Source organism: Catharus ustulatus, chromosome 4 (assembly GCF_009819885.2).
Source record: "Catharus ustulatus isolate bCatUst1 chromosome 4, bCatUst1.pri.v2, whole genome shotgun sequence".
Taxonomy (NCBI): domain Eukaryota; kingdom Metazoa; phylum Chordata; class Aves; order Passeriformes; family Turdidae; genus Catharus; species Catharus ustulatus.
The window spans coordinates 71710021-71731806 of NC_046224.1; the positions used below are offsets into that span (position 1 = coordinate 71710021).

At 42.0% G+C, this 21786-nt stretch overlaps 1 protein-coding gene across 9 annotated transcripts in view; it reads left to right on the forward strand.

The window, feature by feature from the left end:
* WNK1 (WNK lysine deficient protein kinase 1) overlaps nt 1-21786 on the forward strand; it is a 99729-nt gene that overhangs the window by 74895 nt on the left and 3048 nt on the right. For 3 of the 9 annotated variants that reach the window (XM_033057004.2, XM_033057003.2, XM_033057006.2), the window contains 14 exons: nt 638-811; nt 1525-1576; nt 1739-1876; nt 2276-3702; nt 6354-6437; nt 9267-9353; nt 9967-10036; nt 11508-11584; nt 12085-12743; nt 13575-13777; nt 14799-14993; nt 16152-16244; nt 18522-18563; nt 21553-21740. In XM_033057004.2, the coding sequence (XP_032912895.1) occupies nt 638-811; nt 1525-1576; nt 1739-1876; nt 2276-3702; nt 6354-6437; nt 9267-9353; nt 9967-10036; nt 11508-11584; nt 12085-12743; nt 13575-13777; nt 14799-14993; nt 16152-16244; nt 18522-18563; nt 21553-21740 (3489 nt within the window). The remainder of the gene's footprint in view (nt 1-637; nt 812-1524; nt 1577-1738; nt 1877-2275; nt 3703-6353; nt 6438-9266; nt 9354-9966; nt 10037-11507; nt 11585-12084; nt 12744-13574; nt 13778-14798; nt 14994-16151; nt 16245-18521; nt 18564-21552; nt 21741-21786) is intronic. The other 6 variants (XM_033057000.2, XM_033057007.2, XM_033056998.2 and 3 more) reach the window with 5 other exon arrangements.

Below are 21786 nucleotides of genomic sequence, written 5' to 3' on the forward strand. Positions count from 1 at the left end.
CAAGTATACTTGTTTAAACTAGTTTTGTCCAACATAAGCAAGAGAAGTTATTTTCATAAAGCAATACAATGTATTGCAACTAGACAGGCTGAGCAATCTTCCTCTCCCTGCATTTGGAACATAATTCATACTGGCTTTTATGTACCACAACCTGACTTTAAATCAGTGATGTGCAACCTGCATAGAGGAGAAGTTTTATATGACATGAAAAGAGAGAAGCACAGTAGACATTTTAGAAATTGAAAAATCTGTATTCCTTTATATCATAGTTTTCTTCAAATGTGTCTCTTAATGAATGCACATTGTATTAATTAGACAGGAAGTCTAATTAGTAAGATTACTAATAAGATAAGACTGCTAATTTTAAATTTCCCTGTACTAAGCAAAGATTGAGATGCCAGTCTGATGAAGTGAGATCGAATGTTGTTCCACAGCTAAGATTAAACCAGGGCACACACTTCTGTGGTGGAGATAATTTGAGAAACAATTGTTTTTCTCTAAGGTGTCACCGCTTTCATCTTGTTCAGAAGAACAGCAAAGGGAAGACAAACATTAGCACCAAAAGTAAATCACAGTTATTCAATATATTGTTCTGAAATAGTTTGTGTGAAACGAATGCTGCTTTGTTCTTTTACAGGTGCAGAATGAGTTTATTTTAGCAACAGAGCGAGACTCATTTGTAGAACAGGTACGAGAGATTATTGAGAAAGCAGATGAAATGCTAAGTGAGGATGCAAGCGTGGAGCCAGAAGGGGATCAGGGCTTGGAGAGTATGAGGACAAAAGATGACGGCTTCTTCCCAGGGTCACAGGTATGTGAAGGACAGACTGCCTCAGCTGTTGGTATCTTCCATTTTGGGTGGTATGGTTTTGTGAGTAGAGCTAGCTAGAAATAGAAACTTACTGTGGTAAGAGCTATCAAAGATCTGTAATTAAAAGACAAAAGTGAAAGCTTCTTATCAGACTGAGTGCCTAAAATTGAGTTAGAAAGCTAAATTACAGACCTCTTACTTTTTGATGTGTTTGAAGACTTCTGAAGCTGCTGAATCTCCTAACAGCCCACTAAACAGACAGTCTTAAATGTTGATGCTTCTTGGATTTGAGATTATTGTGAGGTAGAGCAGTCAAACCCCAACCCTGTGCTGCTCACTAAACACTGAAAGCCTGGTCTCAGGGCCTCCACCCAGTGAACTACTAAGAGATTGGATTTCAGGTGACATTTCCTGAATCTCTGCCTTAATTACACCCAGAACTAGTTTGGAACATCCATTTATTTGTAGGATGTTTAAGGAAATCAGTTGGATTTCCAAAAGAATTATTAGATCAGTTTGTTACATTGACAGTCACTAAGCTGAGAATCTCTAAAAACGCTGTAGCTGACATTTATCTGGGCAGAATTCCTCTAGTTTGGTGATGATGCTTGGGCTTCCCTTAAACGCCCACATTTCAGTAAGGTAGCGTTTTAAGAACTATCTTGTGGGTTTGTGTTTCAGAATAGAAGTTTAAATTTTATCTTACTTTACAGAAATTAGAGTTCAAACAGCCAGATCCTACATCTTCCATGCCACAAAGAATAGGTAAGTCTTTTGTAATTTTTTTTCAACAGTTATCTTTTTCTGTTTCAGCGGATGGGTGCAGCCAAGTTTTTATTTTGTATGATGGAGTGCACATTCCATATTGCAGGTTATGTATTTAATTACAACCCTGTGTCACTAAACATCCACCTTCTTTTTGTTTAGGGGTTCCCTCTAGCTCCTTTACCCAGGTTGTTCATTCTGCGGGAAGACGGTTCATTGTCAGCCCCGTCCCTGAAAGCCGGTTGAAAGAACAGGGCTTTTTCACATCTGCTACTGGAGGGAATGAAACTTCAGATATGGGTGAGTTGTCCAAACTCTTAACAGCTGATGCCTAAGACATGTTCATCAAAACTGTGAGATTAGTTAATTGTTCCTGAAGTCCTCTCAAAGTATGTTGGGAAGTAGGGAGCTGTCCGTGCTGGTAGGAGTCACCATAATTTGGGTCACACCATGCGTGATTCTTGGAGCAAAACTGCTGATGAGCTGTCTGCAAGACTCTGGAGCCTTAATTCTGTATTTTAATATAAGCCTGGATTTGTGTGTTTTGTTGTTTTGGTGTGGGTTTTTGATTTGGTTTGTTAGGGGCTTTTGGTGCTAAGAAGTTAATGTAGTCTTAGTCTAGCCACAGACATTAATACTGTAGTGAACTTTCCATAAATCATGAATAGGAAAAAGACTGATAATTTTCTTTTCTTCCAGTTGCAGCATCTCCTGTGCATGGTCCTGGAATGAATCTCTCCCACTCAGCATCATCCCTGAGCTTGCAGCAAGCTTTCTCTGAGATGGGGCATGCTCAGATGACAGAAGGACCTAGCACAGCTCCTCCAGTGTTCAACCAAACAGTACCACCATTTCCACCTGCGCTTTCTACCATGGCAGGCAGTGGTGCAACTCCTGCATCTGTGGCTACTTCTTCAGTATCTGTTTCCTCCAGCACTGGTGTTTCTCTTCCAGGATCTGTTACTTTGCCTTCAGAAAATGCAGCTCTTGGAGTTGCACCAAGCACAAGTGTGCCAAGCTCTATTTCTCCACCTCCAGCCTCACAATCTGGACAGCAACTGACGGGTGTCGCTTCCAGCGTGAGTGCCCCTGCTCCTTTCTCCTTATCTACCACCTCCCAACCTGCCCAACCAGTGACTGCAGACATTGCTCCCAGTATCAGCACACCATCGTCTTCAGCACTGCCATCTGCCCAGGTTCCTGCTGTCACTGCTTTCGGTGCTGCTGCACCAGCTGTGACATGTCAGTCTACTCCACAGATCGGGAGTAGTATGGCAGCACCACAGACGTCTGTTGCCCCGTCTCTGGCTCAGAACGTGGCTTTGCAGCTTCCCCAGCTCAGCAGCAGTGGCTCTGTGTCCAGTCTGGCAGAAACAACAGTTGTCAGCGCTCCACAGTCACTACCTGAGAGTGGGAACTCTCTGGATAAATCCCATCCCTGCAATGCAGCTGGCTTATCTCTTCCAATCTCTGCACCTTTATCATCCTCGGTCGCATCAAGCATATGTGGTTCAGTCTCTCAGCCAGTGATCCATCCCTTACTTGTTCCATCAGGAATTACATCAACACCTGTCCTTCCCCAGATTTCAGGTGCAACACCCATGTTGCCCCAGGTTCCCTTACCTGGTGTCTTGCCACAACCAGTCACTAACTTGCCTGCAGTACAGCAGACTTTGATCCACAGCCAGCCTCAACCAGCTCCATTGCCCAACCAGCCTCACGTTCACTGTCTGGAGGCAGATGCTGATGCTCAGTCTAAAGCCCCTGGTATTGATGATATAAAGACCCTGGAAGAAAAGCTACGGTCTCTCTTCAGTGAGCACAGTAACGTGGGCACGGTGCATCCCTCAGTGTCTCTGGAGACCTCTCTGGTGATGGAAACAACAGTTGTTCCTGGCATCCCAACCACTGCTGTTGCACCAACCAAGCCCCTGACATCCATTAGCACTTGTATACCTCCAAGCAGTTTGCCTCTTGGACCAACTGGCTTGCCAGTGCTGACTCCAGTTGCCACTCCTGGGCAAGTGATCACCCCAGCCAGCTACGTGTCAGCCTCGAGCAGCATCCCCACAGCAGCAGTGAAAGCAGGGACCTCTCCTTCAAAGCCCCCTCTCAGCAGGGTACCGGTAAGAAATGTTCAGCTCTTGCAAGGAACAACCTTTTTGTAAAGCAAAATATTTATTCAGGAAGAAGTTTCTTCATTTAATGTAATATTGAAAGGTTTATGCTCTCCTTGTTTTTATGTGTCCCAAGAGGTGCTCTGTTTTGTGCCTAAAGGACAAAAAAAGTCCAATTCTGTTTTAATGCTTTTGAGAGATGTCTCTTTATGTCACTGTTAGTTTTTCTTCTTCTTAAACGACAGAGTGAAGCAACTGTGGTTTGCTTTTACTTAGGCTTTTTCTTGATACCGATTTTTTCAAATAGAACTTTGATGTCTTGCTTTAAATAGCTTTTTATCTTGTACATGACCACTAGAATGAGATGGTTGGTTGTGTATTTCACAAAGTGGTGGATTTGCGGTAGCACATTTTTGCTTCCTGTCGTGAAGCTGTTCTTTGCAGTCAAGAGTGAACCAGACTGAAAGGTTTGGGTTTTTTTTAAGTTTTCTGCTACTTGTTTGATACCTGGATACTGTTTTCCTTTCAAATGCTAGATTTATGAGAGCAGGATTTTAAGAAATTTAAAGGAAAACTGAAAATGAACTATTTTTTTTGTTTACTGACTCATGCTCTACAAGCAAAACACTCTTTTACAAATAAATAATGACTAACAGTAACAACTTGAGAGGTGCTGTGGATGTTGTTACCTGCTCACCAGCCAGAGAGATCAATATGTGAAATTTTTTTCAAATGTCTGCCTGTGTGGGGACACAGCACATTCCAGTATTTTAAACTGTTTTGGTAGTCCTGTCCTTAAATGGAAAAGTAGCCCCTAAATGGAAATAAATTGAAGAAACTTTCAGGTATTTAACAAACCAAAAATGTTAATACTCTATTCTTTTTGTGTCTGTAATTTTTTTTGTGCTCATCAGCACTTTGTGTTGGTTGTCTTTAGCCAGCTTTGCTATTAACCAGTTTCAGACCACTCAGATTGAGCCAATGCTCCCAGCATCTCCGTTCATTACTAGTCTTTCTCATGTACTCTTTGTAGTCAAAGACAGTAAAAATTCTCTGCTATGGAAGAGTGGGAATATGTGCCAAAAAAATTGGTAAGGAAATCTAGACACAAAGGCATCCATTAATATGTCAATGAAATTGAAAATTAGAAAAGAAAGATTAGAAAAAAAGGGAGCTGGTATTCGTTCAGGAACAGTTGGAGCAGTTAGAAAATTGCTGATTGCAACCCTGTAATTACAAAAACTTGGGTTGAAATGTAGTAAATGTTATAGGGGTTTTGATTGTCAGTTGTAGAAATCTGACCTCCTCTCTGAAGTTTTAATTTATAAATTAGGTTTGGTTTTTTTTACAAAGCTTAATTTTAGTTGCATTTTATTGTTGTTGAGCATTGAGGAACTTATTGCTTTAGTCTTCTTGGGTTTGCTAGACTGTGTCTTGTATTTATTTTGTTTATGACCAGACTGTTGACCTAGACTGTTAAATGTGTTTCAGCTTGTCTTACAAATGTGTTTGAAGTATGTTTTTTGCCTCTTATAAACTAAATTATGAAGTTACCACAGCTTAAAATGTATCATGGCTCAGAACAGCTAACATCCTCACAGTGTTCCTGCTGTACAAAAAAGCTGAGCTAATGCAACTGGGCCAAGTTCCTGCTGAAATGTTATTGGGAGGATAGATAACTCTGGGAGTGCATCTTCCCTGGGCAGCTACTCCTGCAGTTTGAAGCATTAGTTTAAGCTTTGGTAACACACTGCAGGCCAGAAGTGTGGCCTGTCCTGCAGGGCGCAGGTCAGCATGCTGGCCAGCGCTGGAGCTCACGAGGCTCTGTGTGTGCTCAGACTCCATGGGCACTGTCAAACCTCAAGATGACAGCTGAGAATAAGACTTGCAAATTGTGTTACGGATTGCTTAATTCCTAGAACTTCCCACTTCCCTAACAATGGAAATAACTAACTGGAATGTGCTGTCTGACCTGGTGAGGAGGCTTTGATGCCTCCTTCTAACCCTTCGAGTCTCTCTAACCTCCTCCACATAACCTGGATGACTTCTCCTTACCCAGTTGCATGGCCTAATCACCTTCTGTGGGTCATCAACACCCTTCAGGCTCAAAAAGAAGTGATAGATCAAAAGATGGGTGTGAGAGCTCTACAAGTCTGTTTCTCAACAAGTGGAGACATCCTCAGGCACTGGCAGTTCCAGTTCTTAAGTCATGTTGCTTGGAACAATTTGCTGGAAGCGTGCAGCTCACAAATTCTAATGGACAGTTAACATAGATCTGCTGTAAGGAGTCTTAAATACATTCTTGCACCAGTTGAGAAATCAGGCTTCTTGTAAGAATTATTTTACCATTTCCTCTAGACTTGAAAATAATATCCCCAAGATACTTTGTTTGTGAATACTACAGCTTGTTTAAACTGGAAATTGTGGCCGCTCAAAGATAATCTGGATTATAAAATAAAAACAAAGCAAACTTCCCCCAACTTGGTTGCAAAAGTCCCTGAAGACTCTATGCTAACTGTCCAGAAAAGAATTTTCTACAAAAAAAAAAGAAAAAAGTTAAGGCTTCTGTTGTATGACATGAGTGACTGTAGCTTGGTATCTGCTCCTTCTGTTGTTCCATGTCTGATGGCCGCGCGTTTCTTCCTCTTCGTTATCCATAGGTGCTACCAGTAGGTTCTGACCTTCCAGCTGGCACTCCATCCAGTGAGCAGCTGCCACCTTTTCCAGGACCTTCACTAACTCAGGTGCTACACAACTTGGCAGATTTTATCTGCTTCTTTTCCTTTCAGAGAGCATGTTTCAATTAAACTCTCCATTGCATGTTATTAATGTTCTTGGTTTTCTTTCCTTTTGACTGAGTAACCCCTTTTGTGTAACTGTAGCAATAGCCTGAGTGGCTTCAGCACTGGATGATCTTTAAAGGCCCTTCCAACCCAAACCATTCTGTGGTTCTGTGCAGCTGGCCCTTTGGGCTGCTGTACCCAGTGCCTAATCAGGCTTAAGGGTTTTAGTGTGTTAATCTGAACTTGAAATATTTAAAAAAAAAAAAATGCAGTGGAGTATGTGCATAAAACTTGAACCTGTTTTCTTCTTGGAAAGAATATTGTAGCAAAATAATACAATGAAATGTTTATGAAAATGTAAAATTGCCTTTGTGAATTCCATGTTTTTGTTTGGTTGTTTTGTTGTTTGTTTGTTTTAAAATTTTGTGGTTATTACTCTGATTTCACTAGGCTTTTAGATTTACAAAAGATGTTTGAAGTTCCTTATCATAAACATGACTTGAAATGCAGCAGTGGCTTCCCCTGCTTAGCTTCTGTCCTTGTATGCAATAGTCAGCTGGGATATTTAGTGTGTAAATGGTGATGCTGAGCAATAGAATGAGAGAACTGATGCACAGAAGTTCTACCTAAATGTAAGGAAGAGCTTCTTTCCTGTGCAACACTGGAGCAGATTGTCCAGAGAGGGTGTGGAGTCTCCCTTTTTGGAGATATCCAGGAACCAGCTGGATGCAGTGCTCTGGGATGGCCCTGCTTGAGCCACTGTGGTCCCTTCCAGCCTGACCCGGTCTGCAGTTCTGTGTGGTTTGTACAACTAAGGCAGATGACATCTGAAGTTGCAAGAAAAAGGCTTATTGACTGAAATATTTTCTAAAAGTAACTGATTTTTACATCTTGATCTTAGAACCGTAAGCCATATTCCTGCTCTGTGAGTAGCAAGGAAATGGATATCTTCTTTCTCCAAACTAAACAAGAAAAAAAACACTTGTTTTTTCCCCTGACTTCAGAGGCAGAAGCTGGTTTATCTCTTTTAGTTAGTTCTTTCTCAAGCATGGTTTTACTGAAGAGAAGACAAGAATTTGGTAATAATTCTCATCTACATTCTTTCTATGGTTAGGTGTCAGATGGATCAGGAGACAGCTGGTTAAAATCAGTCATATAGAGTTCACAGTCCTTTTCATTTTCACTGCTAGAAAAATTAGTAGTATTTTCCCCTAAACTCAAAAGCACTTGCATCCACTTCTATGACTCAAGCCATAGTACCACTGCAAAAGGCTGCTTCCTGTTTGTCATAGGTATTTCTGGCAGGATTTGTGGCATGGAAGAGTCACAAATATAGATCCCTTGCTTCTTGTCCTTTGCAAACAACTTACCAAATTTCACTTCTCACTTGAGCTCAGAAGGATTGTCTAGGAGTGAGACAAAATTGGAGGAGACCAAGTGGATCAAATCTAATTGACTGTTAAGAGCATTTGCTTCTATCACATAATGCTATCTGGAAAATTACTGGCTTGTTTTAAAGTAGATAGTCTTGCCTTCCATGCTGCTTGTCACCAGCAGGTGATTACACAACTTTTTCCCTTTCCTTGGTAGCAGACTTGTAATTTGCAGACAGTGTACACGTCATCTCAAGACCAGTTTTGAACAGTCTGTTCCATAGTCTTAAATACCTGTTCTATTTATTCCTTCATTGCTTTTAAAAGTGTATTTAGATTAATCTCTCAAGCTTAATTTTGGTCCCCTTGTCCTGTAAGGAAATCTTTATTTCCTGATCATTCTGATAGTCCTTTGTTTACTTGAAGCAAAAATCTTCTTATGAGCATAAGTGATGAGAATTATTTAGTATTTCAGGTGACATGTCCCCTTTATTTTACAGTTTTGAATTAAATTACCTCACTTGTTGCTAAGCAGTTTGATTTCTGAATGGAGTCATAGAAGTCTGCATTTTCTGCCTTTTTTTCTTTTTCTTTTTTTTTTGTTTGTATGATGGAATTGATACAGACTTTATTGTTCCTAGGCTTTTTGGTTTTGCTTTGTCAGGGCTTTTGTTTTGCCCTGGTCAGGAAGAATGTTATCCTGGCAACCTATTGAAAGCATCTTTATGCTATTGGAACCTCTAACTTTCAGTAGAAAGTAGTATTTTTATGTTGTCATGATCTCCGTTTCAGTTTTAAAAACAGATACAATTTTTTTTTTTTTTAACTTATAAGACTTGGAAAGGCTAATAATGCTAAAGTCTGGATGAAAATTTCTGTTCTGTAGGGTCAGAACAGAATAATTTTGAAACTTTGGGACATTTTTATCTTCAAGATATTTTTAGGTAAAATCTTCTTCTCTTCCTCTCCCCAGTCCTACTGGCCAAGTTTGAAAAACATGTTGTATTCTAACTGAAACAGCTGAAATCTAAGTAATAAGCACACTTGAGAGATTCTGCCCTTCTCCATCCTCTTCAAGTCAATCCGTCTATAGCCTGTTTGAGGGAACTTGTGGGTTAGATGGTTTTTGTTGGTTGATTGGTGTTGAGTGGTATTGTGGAGTTTTCTTTTTTTTTTTTTTTTTTTTTTTTTTTTAGTTTTCCTGTTCTGTTGGTTTTGAACAAGTCTGTTGCATGAGTTACTGCCAGTCTTACTGTGCTATTACATATTAAATCTAAATGTGTAGGAAGGAAGCTTGATAGAATTTTAATTTCTTTTGTACTGAGTGCTTTAAATTTTAGTATTAAATATGTCTGTTTTTCAACAATGCTGTTATTTTTCCTGACCTGGGACATCATTTTATTAATTTCTTTCTCAGTCCCAACAGCCACTGGAAGATCTGGATGCTCAACTGAGAAGAACCCTTAGTCCAGAGACCGTCCCAGTGACATCTGCTCCTGCCTGTGTATGTTTGCAATGTTGGCAGTTTAGTAGTCTGAAAAAACCTCAGTGTTTTGTCAAAGTCTCTTAGGTCACTGCCTTTAATATCACTACACCAGCATTTAGACTTTTAAAAATAAAAATTCAGAGTCATCTTCCAGTTTGTGGGACTGAGTCAACCAAAATCGGGAAAGTCTGTATATTGCAATAGATGACATCATTTCCTGAGGCTGTTTTTTGGTATTAGTTGTTATTCCAACTTTCCTGGTGATGTCACCAAACTAGAAATGGAAGCGACTGTGAAATAAGGGGAAAGAGCACTAAAGAAGCAATATGTGATACGTCAGTCTTCATTTGGGAGAGTTGTTTCAAAAGTGTGGATCTGAAATTTTAAAAGCTTCTCCTGAATGAAGAGAATGATTGACAATCCAAGTGGCCATTGATGCATTATTTCTGCACAGGCCAAGGGGTGATCCGCTCACAGCCTCGGGGTTGTGAGGCCTGGAAAATCTCTTGGCTTGCATGTGTCCCTGTTGGAAGCAAAAAAAATGTGTAATATGCAGTATGTTGGATTTGTTAGCATTCAATAAAACTGCTAATTATCTTAATTTATTTTGTTTTCCTCCTTGAACTTGCAGTCTGTGCCCTCAGTAGCATCAACAACGGTTACTGGGCCAGTGTCCACAGCAACTCAGCCTCTGAAGGATGGTAAGACAGCCGTGATTGCTTTAGGTGATTTCTCAGCATGGAGATAGAAACCAAAATTGAACAGAGTAACCACTTGGAAGGTTATAGCCTTTTCTAGAAAGTCATGGAATGGCAGCTCCTTGAGGGGATCTTAGTAGTTTTTTAGTAGCCAGACTGAGATTTTCCCCTCTAGGCCATGAGGAGGGGGTGGGATCATAGACACACGTGTATTGTAGTGACTCATTTAGGGTTTAAAGCTGTCCAAAATGCTAAATTAAGACTCACAAAGAGTCTCCACTGTGCTAGGGTACAGCATCAGGACTTGAACTGTCATGTGCTGTGTTCCTGGCAGGAACATTAGGACTCATTTTGTGTCACTACACTGTGTTCTGCGTATAGGATACCTCTCCCTTACCTAAGGCTGTTTCATTTCTGTTTGAACAGAGAAACCAAGCTTAAACTACTAAAAATTTAAGAAAGGTAGTAAGAAACCCAGACTTCCTTCTGTTGCTTTAGGACAACTGAAGGTTGACTGGATGATCACCAGTTAAAGTCTGGTTGATCAATGACTTTCAAATGTGTATGGATTGAGTTATTGGGGGGAATCAAACACTTGTAAAATAATCTGAGATTCTCCTGTCAATATGCACCTGATTGTTTTAATTTTTGAAATCTTATGTTTTTAAAGGAAGCTGTTAATACAGTGCTGAAATTTTTTCTTGAACTGTCTAGTAAACACTATTTAACATGCATGTTCCTTCTGAACTTGCATAACAAACGTTCAGAAGCCAATAAAACCTTGAGGAAAAGAAATGAAATATTCTCATTTTGGAACACTGGTTAACGATAATTTAGAATTCATTAATCTGCTTATAGAATGAGTTGGGTTTTGCCTTTTAAATTTAGCGGGTAAAGGTAAACAAACTGGAAAGTTTCTTGATGAACAGAGCAAGCTGTCCAATAGAGCTGATTTAAAAATAGAATGTTATTTCTCAGCTTTGTAACTTTATACTGCCAGTGCACAGAGCAAAAGTAGGAGCTGACACCTAAGAGTCCAGCTTAGAAAACTTCAGATAGACTACTTTGAGTAAAGGTGGTTTGTAGCATTTCTTCAGCTTGTTCCTTTTCTGTGAATAAATTGTCTCCAGTGTTTGTGAGCTTTAGGTAATCACTCTGGATATTGAATCAGAATAAGCTTTTTCTTTCATAAATTTCAGTTCTATTCTTTATTATTTGTCTATTTCACATCCCTGTTTGAAATCGGTGTGCTTTGCTTACTGTTGCCTAAAAGTGCACTTTTGGCAAATACACCATGCAGGGAAGCTTTATAGAAAAATGCTTCAGCTTAACATTAATAATGAACATTTTAATATTAATATGGTGCTATGAGTCCAGAAGCTTCTTTAGTTGAGTTTGAAGTACATAAAAATAAATGGTTGGAGTACAAATAAATTGTTGCTCATTGTTGTAATTGTATTCTCCTTTTCTTTAGTTTTGGCAGCAGGTGATGGAGAGAGCAGTGCTGTGGCTGCAGCAGGAGCCAGTGTGCTGAAGATGGGACGGTTTCAGGTGGGAGGTGCTAAACTCATTTGACTCTTGGTACAGCATCTTTGGGTGGTTCCTGCTTGTGCCAGCCCAGTGTGCCTTGTGCAGGACTTGGCTGTCCATCTAGAGCTTGTGAAAGCAGGTCTGCAGATGCTGTTTCCATTTAGGGCAGAGATTGCACAGTCTGTGCAGGTCTGGAGTTCTGAACACAGGGTTTCATCATGGCTGGCCTTAGCTTTGGCCTTGGTCTTTAATGTCGGGCTGCTCTTTGACTAACAGTGCTGGGATGCTCACTGTGGCCCCATCTGAGGGTGCTGTTTCTTGGAGTTAATCCTCCACACAGATTACACAGAAGTGCTGGTTTGTGTGGCAGTTTTGCCTGAAGGGAAGCTGTAGCTTGCTTTGTGGCTTACCTAGGAAATGAGTTATTTTCCCCTCTTAGATACATCTTACCATTAAGGGAAATAAAAGCATCATGTTAAGGAAAAACTAAGGAAGTCTGCATGATTGTATTTCTATTCTAGGTATCTGTGGCAGTGGATGATGTGCTAAAAGAAGGTGACAAACCTGATACAAAGCCAGTGCAATTTGAAACCACCTCCACTGATTCTTCAAGCCTTTCTGGCAGCAGCCCAGAGAGCACACTGGTGAAGCAGGCTGAGAGCAGGAAGAGCGGGGCCGTGGCTGCCACCTCCTTGGATGTGGTGGATGGCATTCCAGAGGCAGCTCCTGGGCTGTCACTGCCAGGAGATGCTGCTCAGGCCACCAAGGTCGGGCGCTTCCAGGTGACAACAACCACGGATCAAGTGGGGCGCTTCTCCGTGCTCAAGGCTCAGGATGAGGTCAGCTGTGCCGAGAAAGAGCCAATGACTCTTCCTCTTTCTGTGGGCTTGGAACAAGTTGCTGCTTCAGCTGCTGCTCCGAAGAAAGAGTTGGAGTCAAGGCAGTCCCCACACATGAATGGTCCATCCTCTGATCCAGAGGCTGCCTTTCTAAGTGGGATGGCTAAGGATTTGGATGATGGCTCAGGGAGCCCAGACTCTGTCCAGCACCTGGGATCGAAGATCAGCCTCCCTGTTCAGAGCCTTAGCAACTCCTTCAACTCTTCCTACATGAGCAGTGACAATGAGTCGGATATTGAAGATGAAGACTTGAAGTTGGAGCTCCGTCGGTTACGGGAGAAGTAAGGCTTTTTTTAAAATTTTTTTTTTTTTTTTGGGTGGTTGTGTGTGGAATAGGTGTAACAGGATTAATATGAATGTTACTTGTACTTCCCTTGGCCTTTGCTAAGTGTCAGGAGCCATTGTCAGCATTTATGTGGGAAAGGAGTATACAGTTATAACAAAAGAGGAATATGCATCTTTGCTGGGCTGAATTTTCTACCCTGTACCTTGTTGTATGTAGACTGGCAACTGCACTATGGATAAGAGTGTAGATCTGAGGAAGATTTGGCATGTCACTGGAGTTAGTGGAAAACACAGAGTCGTGTTTGAAAATGTCATACAAGTCTCTGCATTTCTGATATGCATTTCTGTTGGTTCTTTTCCTAAAGAGACCTTGCTGGTTCAGAAAAAGAATGTAGAAATGAAGCAATGTGACCTACTAATTTATTTATACTGAAAGTTGAACTTTTTTTTAGGGTAGCTGGCAGTTTTAAATCCTGTGTATGCAACTGCTCTGAAACAAATTGTAAGGCAATACCAGTGTAGAAGTCTCCAAGGCCATATGTCTGAGAAAATGAGTAATCTAGCTATTCCTCTAGCATTTGAATGCTTTTTTTGTACTTCTGTTTATTCTGGTTTTGTGGTTGCAACGTTGGGAACTTAGTTTTGGAATTCTAGCCAGGGCTAGAGCACACTGGAAAATGCAGATGTTCTGCCATGTGTATTCAGTGGTTATTTGTGGAAAAGATTTTATTTCCTGCTTTCTTAAATGTTTGAGAATTTGACCAAGGAATTGTATGTACATGTATACATAGAATTCTTGTAAATCCCACTGTTTTGTAACTTGTTAGGCACCTTAAAGAGATCCAGGAGCTGCAGAGCCGCCAGAAGCAGGAGATTGAGTCACTCTACATGAAACTGGGAAAGGCCCCACCTGCAGTAATTATTCCCCCAGCTGCACCCCTTTCAGGAAGAAGGAGACGACCTACGAAAGGAAAAAGCAGCAAGTCCAGTCGTAGCAGCTCCCAGGGACATAAAAGCCCTCAGCTATCAGGTAAGGCTTCCTTCAATATTTTTAGCAGATAAAATGGACAAAGTACCATCTCTCATTCTTAGATCTGTGTCTGTGTCTCTTTTTTTGTGGTGTGTGTGTGTGTGTGTACCTGTCCCTCCCTGGATTTCTTGTATAATTTCTTGTATAATTACTTTTACTATTTGGTAAGTCTTGCCTGGGGCTTTTTCAGTCCACTGAAAGGTAAAGTGACATTTTTCTGTAAGAGCAGTTTTAAAGTTGTGATTTGTTTTTTTTAGATATTAGTCATTGGGCTCTGACTAGGAAGAAAAGTGTACATTTACAGTATGGCAGCAAACATCTTTTTTTTAAAGATAAACTCTGGTTGTTCCCTTCTGAAACTGATTTTGCAGAATGGGTCTGATCTCTTTAGTCATCTGCAGATATTTTTTTTCTAATTTAGTACCATTTAAGCATGATATTACTAGTGTCCTTATACTGCAGAAACTTACAGTTGATGGATGTTAAAATAGTGGCTTTTTAAAATGGATTTGAAGATTTGTTGTACTTAAAAATCGAAAATCAGTTTCAATTGTCAAGGCTTCCTTTCTTACTACGACCATTTTTCTAATAAACAGAGCTCAGGACTTGTTCTGTTTGCTGATTGAGTGATGTGGGTGACAGATACTGTCTGGATAATGGGAGATGTTTCTCTAATCCTGTAGCAAGAACAAACAGTATTGGAGGGCCAGCAGTGCCCACAGAAATATTTGTTACTGCTTCTTGAGTATTCACTTTGTTAATTCCATGCTGTGCTGAGATTTCAGTATCCAGTCACCCTGGCTGCTCATTTCTGTTTGGCTCTGTGATAGAGGAACTCTGTGAGCGCATAAGCCAGCACAGAGTAGTCTTAAAACTGAAGAATTTTTCTGGTCTTCCTGCTTTCTCAGAAACTGGAGTAGTTCCCTCCCCCTGCCTCTCCTTCTCTTGCCTGGATTGTCATGCTTGACCAGGTTCAAAAATGGATGGTAACCAGAACTTTTTGCCTTCCTTTTTCCTCTAGGCAACCTGTCAGCTCAAAGTGCACCATCAGTCTTGCCCCCTCAGCAGACCCTTCATCCTCCTGGCAGTGTGCCAGAGACAAGGCAGAACCATTTGTTACAGCCCCTCAAACCTTCACCTTCCAGTGAAAATCTCTACTCTGCCTTCACCAGTGATGGTGCCCTCTCGGTACCGAGCCTTTCGGCGCCAGGCCAAGGTAAGATTCCAAATGCAATTAGTGTAATTAGCAGTAGAAATGAATGATTGACTTCATGACACTTGCTTTTTAATACCTGGTGTAAAGCAGCTTTGGGGTCCCCAGCCTATGTGTGGAAGCTGATAAGGATGTTGTTTGCAACTGGATTTGTAGGAAGTGTGAGTTGGTTGAAGGTCTGAAACCCCAAGGACAACACAAGAGAGTGCAGTGGGGTGGTGGAAGCAAAGTTCTGCTGACCTGGGAAAGATGTTGGCTCAGAGGAAAAGCAGATGAGATTGGGGGATTGGAAATCAGAATCAGGGAAGGGGCAGAGCAGGTTTGATGTTAACAGCTGAAATGGTTGGAAGTTTCCAAAGACTTGGAGTCTGAGTCCTTTTAGACTTCCTAACTGGTTTGGCTGTTTCTGTCAATGGAGGTTTTAACAGTAAAAGGTAAAAAAAGGCTCATGTTCTTTAATTGTGAATTATCCTGGAAGGAAGAGTCAATGTAGGAGGATGAAATGGTGGGAGTAGTAAATTGTTCATGTACTCAGGTTTCTCAAGTTGTGGGTTGTTGTTATTAGTATGTTATTGATATGTTATCAAGTAATTTCTCAGGCACAGCTCTGATTTGTTCAGTAAGGAGGGCTTTTTTTGCTTGTCATTAAGGGGATGAATGTAGCTATTCTAGGCTTTTTCCCCTTGCACAACATTTTGAAAAGCTTTGCCATAGACAGTTTGAATACATCAATTCTAATGTGTGGTTTTGCTGAAACTGGAGAAGTACATACAGAAAATGGAAACTAGAGGTGGGTTTTTTTAAGGAACTGTTTCAGGCATTTTGGAGCTACTTGAATCATCTCCCTGCATCTAGAGTTGTGCAGTACCATTTAGTAATTGGGTACTTTTGCCAGGATTTGGCTTTCCTATAGACTGCACCTTCATAGCTGGGTTATGTCCTGAAGAGTAGCAGTGCAAACTTGGTCTCATGTCTGGAGGTGCTGGAGTCTCTTCACTCCGTATATTGTCTCTGTACTCCTTGGTCCACACTTTGAGACTTTATTCTTGTGTGTCTTGATTGCATTTCACCCTTCCAACTTCAAGTTGCTAACATCTTGTAGTGGTGTTCTGTCTCTTCTCCTCTCCTTTCTCTGTTCTCCCCGTTCTTGTTTTCTCACAGGCTGTGCGAAGTTTAACTGTGCGTCTGAGAGAGTGACCTTCAAGCCTGGTGGCAGGAGGACCCGATTTCTGAGTACGCCCTGCTTGGCTCTTTGTGTGTAACACCTTTACTCCTTCCTTGTCTGGTTTTTGTTTCGTCTTTTTTGGTTTTTGTTCCTGCTGCTTGGATCTGTTTCATGCAGCCCATCCCTCATCTGTCACCTTGTATTCTCTCCCATCCTATGGCTCAGCTCAGCTGCTCTTAGCACACCTTTAGAAGTTTGGGTTCTCGTGTTGGGTGTTCTCTGCTGTTAAACTCACTGTAACAAGCACTCATTTTCCCTAAACCTCTAGAGGAAATTTTCAGTACAGCTCAGTGAAATGGCACAAACTGGGGAGACTTAGCAAGGCCCATCAGTAATTTTGCTTCAGCACACGTTAGACAATGTGAGTCTTGTAGAGGGGTAATCTGTCTATTGGAAGAGAGAGGCAGATTTGCTCTCCAGGTTGTCCCTTAGCTGGACACTGCAGCACAAGCTGGATGTGTGTCCCCTTGCTCTCAGCACCAGAGCTGCTGACTGTGCAGAGCTTTGATGCCACCTGTAGGCAGCTGGTAGTGATGACTTGTGTTCATTAACAGATGGCCAGCTAAAGATCCAAGTGTTAAACGGGTTTTAAAACAATTAGAGAATAATTCCAGGCAAACTCAAAAGAACCTTACCTACTAATGGGCTCAGGTTTAGAAGTTTTTCCTGAGAACTGGAGATAAATGTAAAACTGATAGTAGTAAAGGTGGGTAAATAGACATTTTCAGATATTCTGTGAGCCCTCACAAGCTAGCTTGCAGCTCTTTTCAGAATCCTCTCATTTGTACTTACATTAGGCCAGACTTATAAGAGAGCCTCAAACTTCTGATGTGGCTTGAAATAACACTATGCTTGAGCCAAGGCTACTGGTGTGATGCTTTTTATTGGGAGTGCTGCAATATCTCCCATGCTGCTTCTGCAGGCTGGACCCTGTAAATGTCTGACATTTGTTTCCCACCATCTCGAATGACTGGATATGAGGAAGTTTGGAGTGCTGTGAGGAGCCCTCCTGTCACTGCACTGCATGGCAGTACCACACATCTGCATCATCTGTCTGGCTGTGCTTGGCAGGGGCTCAGCTGAGCCAGAGCTGTGTGTGGGAGCTGAGCCTGGCCTTCTGCAGAGACAGCTGCAATGCAACCAGCCCCATCCTCTGAGAAAGTATGGGAGACAGAGAGAGGGAAACTCTTCCTGGCTGTTCAGTTTTGCATTAACTCTATGCCACTTCACTGGATTTGGGATCTAAGAACTAAAAGGATTTAATTTTTCAAATTTAGCGGTTTTAAATATTTTTGGTGTGTATATTAATGTGCAGATGTGCACTGACACCTGCACTGTCAAGATTTAATGTTCATTCTTGGAAGAAGTTAAATTCTTACCAAAGCTAAATTAAAATTGTTAGTCTGGCCTGTCCTTTCTGGGGGAAAGGGAATGTGAAGAACAGCCAGTCTGTTTCTAGAATTGGCATTGAACTGAATATATGAGAGTATAACTTACTTCCAAGGCCTTGGCTCGCTGTAAATTGGCTATCATCTGCCAATAAGAGTACTTTGGCATGTGTATCTCTTGCTTTTGGGACTGATGCTAAGGAAAACAGATTCCTTTTGAAAGGAGTGTTGTAGCTGTCCTGTAAAAGCAGGTAATACTCAGCATGGCTCAGCTTGGCCTGGCACTTGGCTTGCTGCAGGCTGCTTGCTTCCTGAAGCTTTGTCCTTGAAGTGCTGTTGCAGACTGCTGTGGAGAGTGACAGCTGGAGAACAACTGGGCTGGAATCAGTGGTGTTGAGGAAACAGTGCAGTGATTGATGCTTTTAACTGTGCAGCTGGAGAAACAGAGTGGTACAGCTTGGCAGGGAGCATCTGAACTGTTTTCACACATCTGAGAAAAGAGGATGACAAACTAAAAGCACTTGACCTATCCAATAAATCTGTTGCTAGTTTAAATTTGATAGTTGTGAAATGCTTCCTACGTTCTGGCAAAAATGGAAGATGTTCTTGCTATTCCTTTTGTGATAACAGCCACAGTTGTGACTGTGTGATAATAGTTGCGACCTCAGTGTCTCCTGTCATTCTTCCAATGGTTTGGGAATCATGAAGAATAAATGTAGGAGGCTGGGCCTCATCTCTTTGTGATTAAATTATCAGATGAGTCTTTGAGTTTGTCTAGAATGTCCCAGTAATGACTGTTAAAGCCCTGCTGTGCTGTATCCTCTGTTTCTCACCAAGCTTTTTGTAATGTTTCCTGATACTAAACATTTCTCACTGTTTCTCTTATCTTTAACAAATTACTCTCTCTTTGTGCTTCAGGGAAGATGGTGAAAAAAGTCTGTCCTTGCAACCAGCTCTGTAGTAATTATCTTATTTCTGTTATCTCCAATTCCTGATTGTAAATCTATTCATCAGCTTTTCCTGGTCACTGAAGCCTTACGTCCCTGACTCTGTCTCCAGCACAGCATCTGTCTGTCTGTGTTATGCCCTCTAATGTGTGCTCTGTTCTTAGTATATTGACTAGTGTGGTGCTGCTCTTGCAACCAGGTGGAGGGAGGCAGATCCTCCCCTTCCCTGTGGAGCTCTGCTCTCACTAAGGACAGCAGTGTCAGGGTCAGTTGCTCACTGTAACATGCTGGAGTTGTACTCAGAGCAGCTGCTTGGTGTGGGATTTGATGGGGCTTGTCACCTCAGTGATGGATCCAATTGCAGACACTCCCCCAACGTTTTAAAAGCCTAAGAGTAAGCCATCAGATTCCTCCAGTCTGTCTCCCAAAGCAAGAGTTGTTCAGAAAAGCCTGTGTGTGCACATGTCACTTAAGACTGTTTTAAAGGTGTCATTTGACTGTGGTTTATGGGGGGGGTGGGAAATCCAAGGGCAGAATGAGGGCATTTTAGGTAGTGGGCTGGAGAGAGAGAGCCTGTTCCACTTGAGATCCCTCATGTCAGAGCAGAACTGGGGACGGCTGCTGTGACCGAGCAGGAATGTGGGGGGTTGTTTCCATGGAATGCTACAAGTTGAAGCACTTGCTTTTCAGCCTCTTCTGGATGGCAGTTTGTGCAGGCAGTGAGTGTGTCAGAGTTAAATGTGAAACTCCTGAGAATCAGTTTTAAATGGACATTAGGTGAGAGCTCAGCTCTGATGCTGTAGGCTTTTATGCCTGTGACTTGACTCGGGAGCTCCCTGACAAAGTCACTTTGGGAGACAAATCTTTGGCAGCTTTGTCACCCTGAACTAATCTAGTTCTTTGGAAAACTCTTTCCTAAGTGATCTTTTATCTCTTCAGCTGAATGTGCTGTAGTGTATGCCTTGATTAACTCTCCTCCTTCCATAGCCTGGAGAAGCTCTCCAGGGGAGGTCCAGGATCCAGAGTACTTAGTGATTAAAGTGGAAATGTGAAACATCCTGAAGAGGAATGAGAGCAAGTGTGTCAATTCCTGCATGAACCCTCACGGTGGAATGTGATTATTACTGGTTTTGGCAGTGTTCCCCCTCACCCAAGTACCTCTTCCTTGCTTTTGCCTCATTTGTATTTAACTTCACCTTTCACATCATTGATCTTATTAAATGATTGTATCCAGAGCCCTTTCCACGTGATGCATGCTTAAGGTTCTTGTTAGTTCACAGCAGACTTTCCTTGCACCACACAGTGTGTTCCTGCTCCTCTCCATCAGTGCTGCAGCCTCACTCCCTGCTCAGGGAACCTTTTTCTTCCCTTGCTGTGTGTTCTTGCATGAGTCTGCCCCCACTAACAACTCCTGTGGGCACCCAGCCTGGGAGCCATTCCCATGCTTGAGCTGGAACTGGAGGGATGGATCCATGTCCTTCCCTCCTCAGCACTACCAGAGGCAGTAACACTTTGTTTATTTGTCCTGCATAGTAAGTATGTCACCTTCCTAATCCACTCCTCAGTACGAAACATTCCTGCAGGGGTTTGGAACCAGTTCTTTCTGTGATACAGTGGTGGCAAGGAATGTGGCTGATGGCCAGGGAAAGTGGGACAGATGAAGGAGCTGCCAGGCAAGAGACAGTGACTCTGTCATTTGGCCTTTGCAATAGAGATGTGATGTCCATTGCTGGCATTTCTGTGATCCACCTCAAAATAGTTTCCCTCCAGAAATGCCTGCCATAAACTCAGATTTTCATGGATTTTCCAGGTGAAGTCTCCTCAGGGAGCAGGTACAAATATTTAAGGAACTTCAGGAATAGGTGAGGATAAGTGTTTGCAAGCAGTGCTATCTTTAGCCCCTGCTGATGCTGATTTTGTTGTTGTATCTGCCCTAGTGGTTAACTGGCACTTCCACATTTATAAATGAGGATACTTTGCAATACTGCTGGGAATTTAAGATCCTAGGTAACACACAATTTCTTTGCTTCATGTTATGAGGTCTACCTTTTAAAAAACCCTAGATTGGAGTGCAGTTACTTGTTTATAAACATGAGGGGCATAGGTGGACTATCCAAAACAAAGCTTCTAAGTTGGTTCCCCCCACAGGACATAATATTCAACAAACTTTCTAGCAGAACTGAAACCTGGCATTTATGTGAAGAGGTTTTGTGTTCTTGCAGTGAAAAGAGAAACCTGTCAGAGCTTGTCTGAGGAATATTCACTTCTGCCTTCTTTAAGCTGTTTTAGTTGTTTGCATCTCAAATGCTTATTCTTCTGACTTAGGAAATCTGAACATAATGGCAAAAAAATGCTTTTAGAGGCAAAAAGCAAAATTTAATGCAGTGCAGACTTTCCTTGCTGATCATGGCTGTTTGGTGGATGAAGACAGTCCCATCTGTTTATCCTCAAGAATATAAGTATGGCAGCTATTGGAAACAACAGTTGCTGTTTCAGACTGGGGCTTTTTTTGTTTTTTGGGTTTTTTTTGTAAACTGGGTGAATTTTTCTCTTCATTTCACAAAGCAGAGATAATTTGCTACAGAGCAGCTGGTGATGCTGATTCTACTGCTCTTTACTCAGCATCCAGCATTGTCCTCCAAGGTGGAATTGACCTGTGCCAGTAGTGGTTGCTGCTGATTAAAAGGTGTAGGATGAGAGCCATGTGCCTCTACTGTCATTCAGTGCTGAAATCTAATGTCCTTTTTCTTCTATAAAGACCTGTAGGCTGCTACCACTCCCTCCTTAGGATGACTTCTTGCAAAGCAAAACCTATCTGTGAAACACTCTGAGAAAATGCCTGTAGGAGCCCTTGCAGTTCCCACTTCAGTGTGTCCTGGAATTGAAACTCAGAATTAATCTGCATGGCATTTAACTCTTGGTGTGCCATTACCGCAGTTATTGAGTGCACTGGACACGGTCAGCATTGAGCCAAGTGCTGATGGCTGTGTTTGTGTTTGTAGGGACCAGCAGCACCAACACAGTGGGGGCTGCAGTGAACAGCCAGGCCCCCCAGACCCAGCCCACGGCCATCGCCTCGAGCCGCAAGGGCACCTTCACGGATGACCTGCACAAGCTGGTGGATAACTGGGCCAGGGACGCCATGAACCTGTCTGGCAAGAAAGTTGGCAAAGGGCACAGCAGCTACGAGGTGAGCTGTGACCTCTGAGGGCTTCTGTCTCACTGGGGTTCCAAAC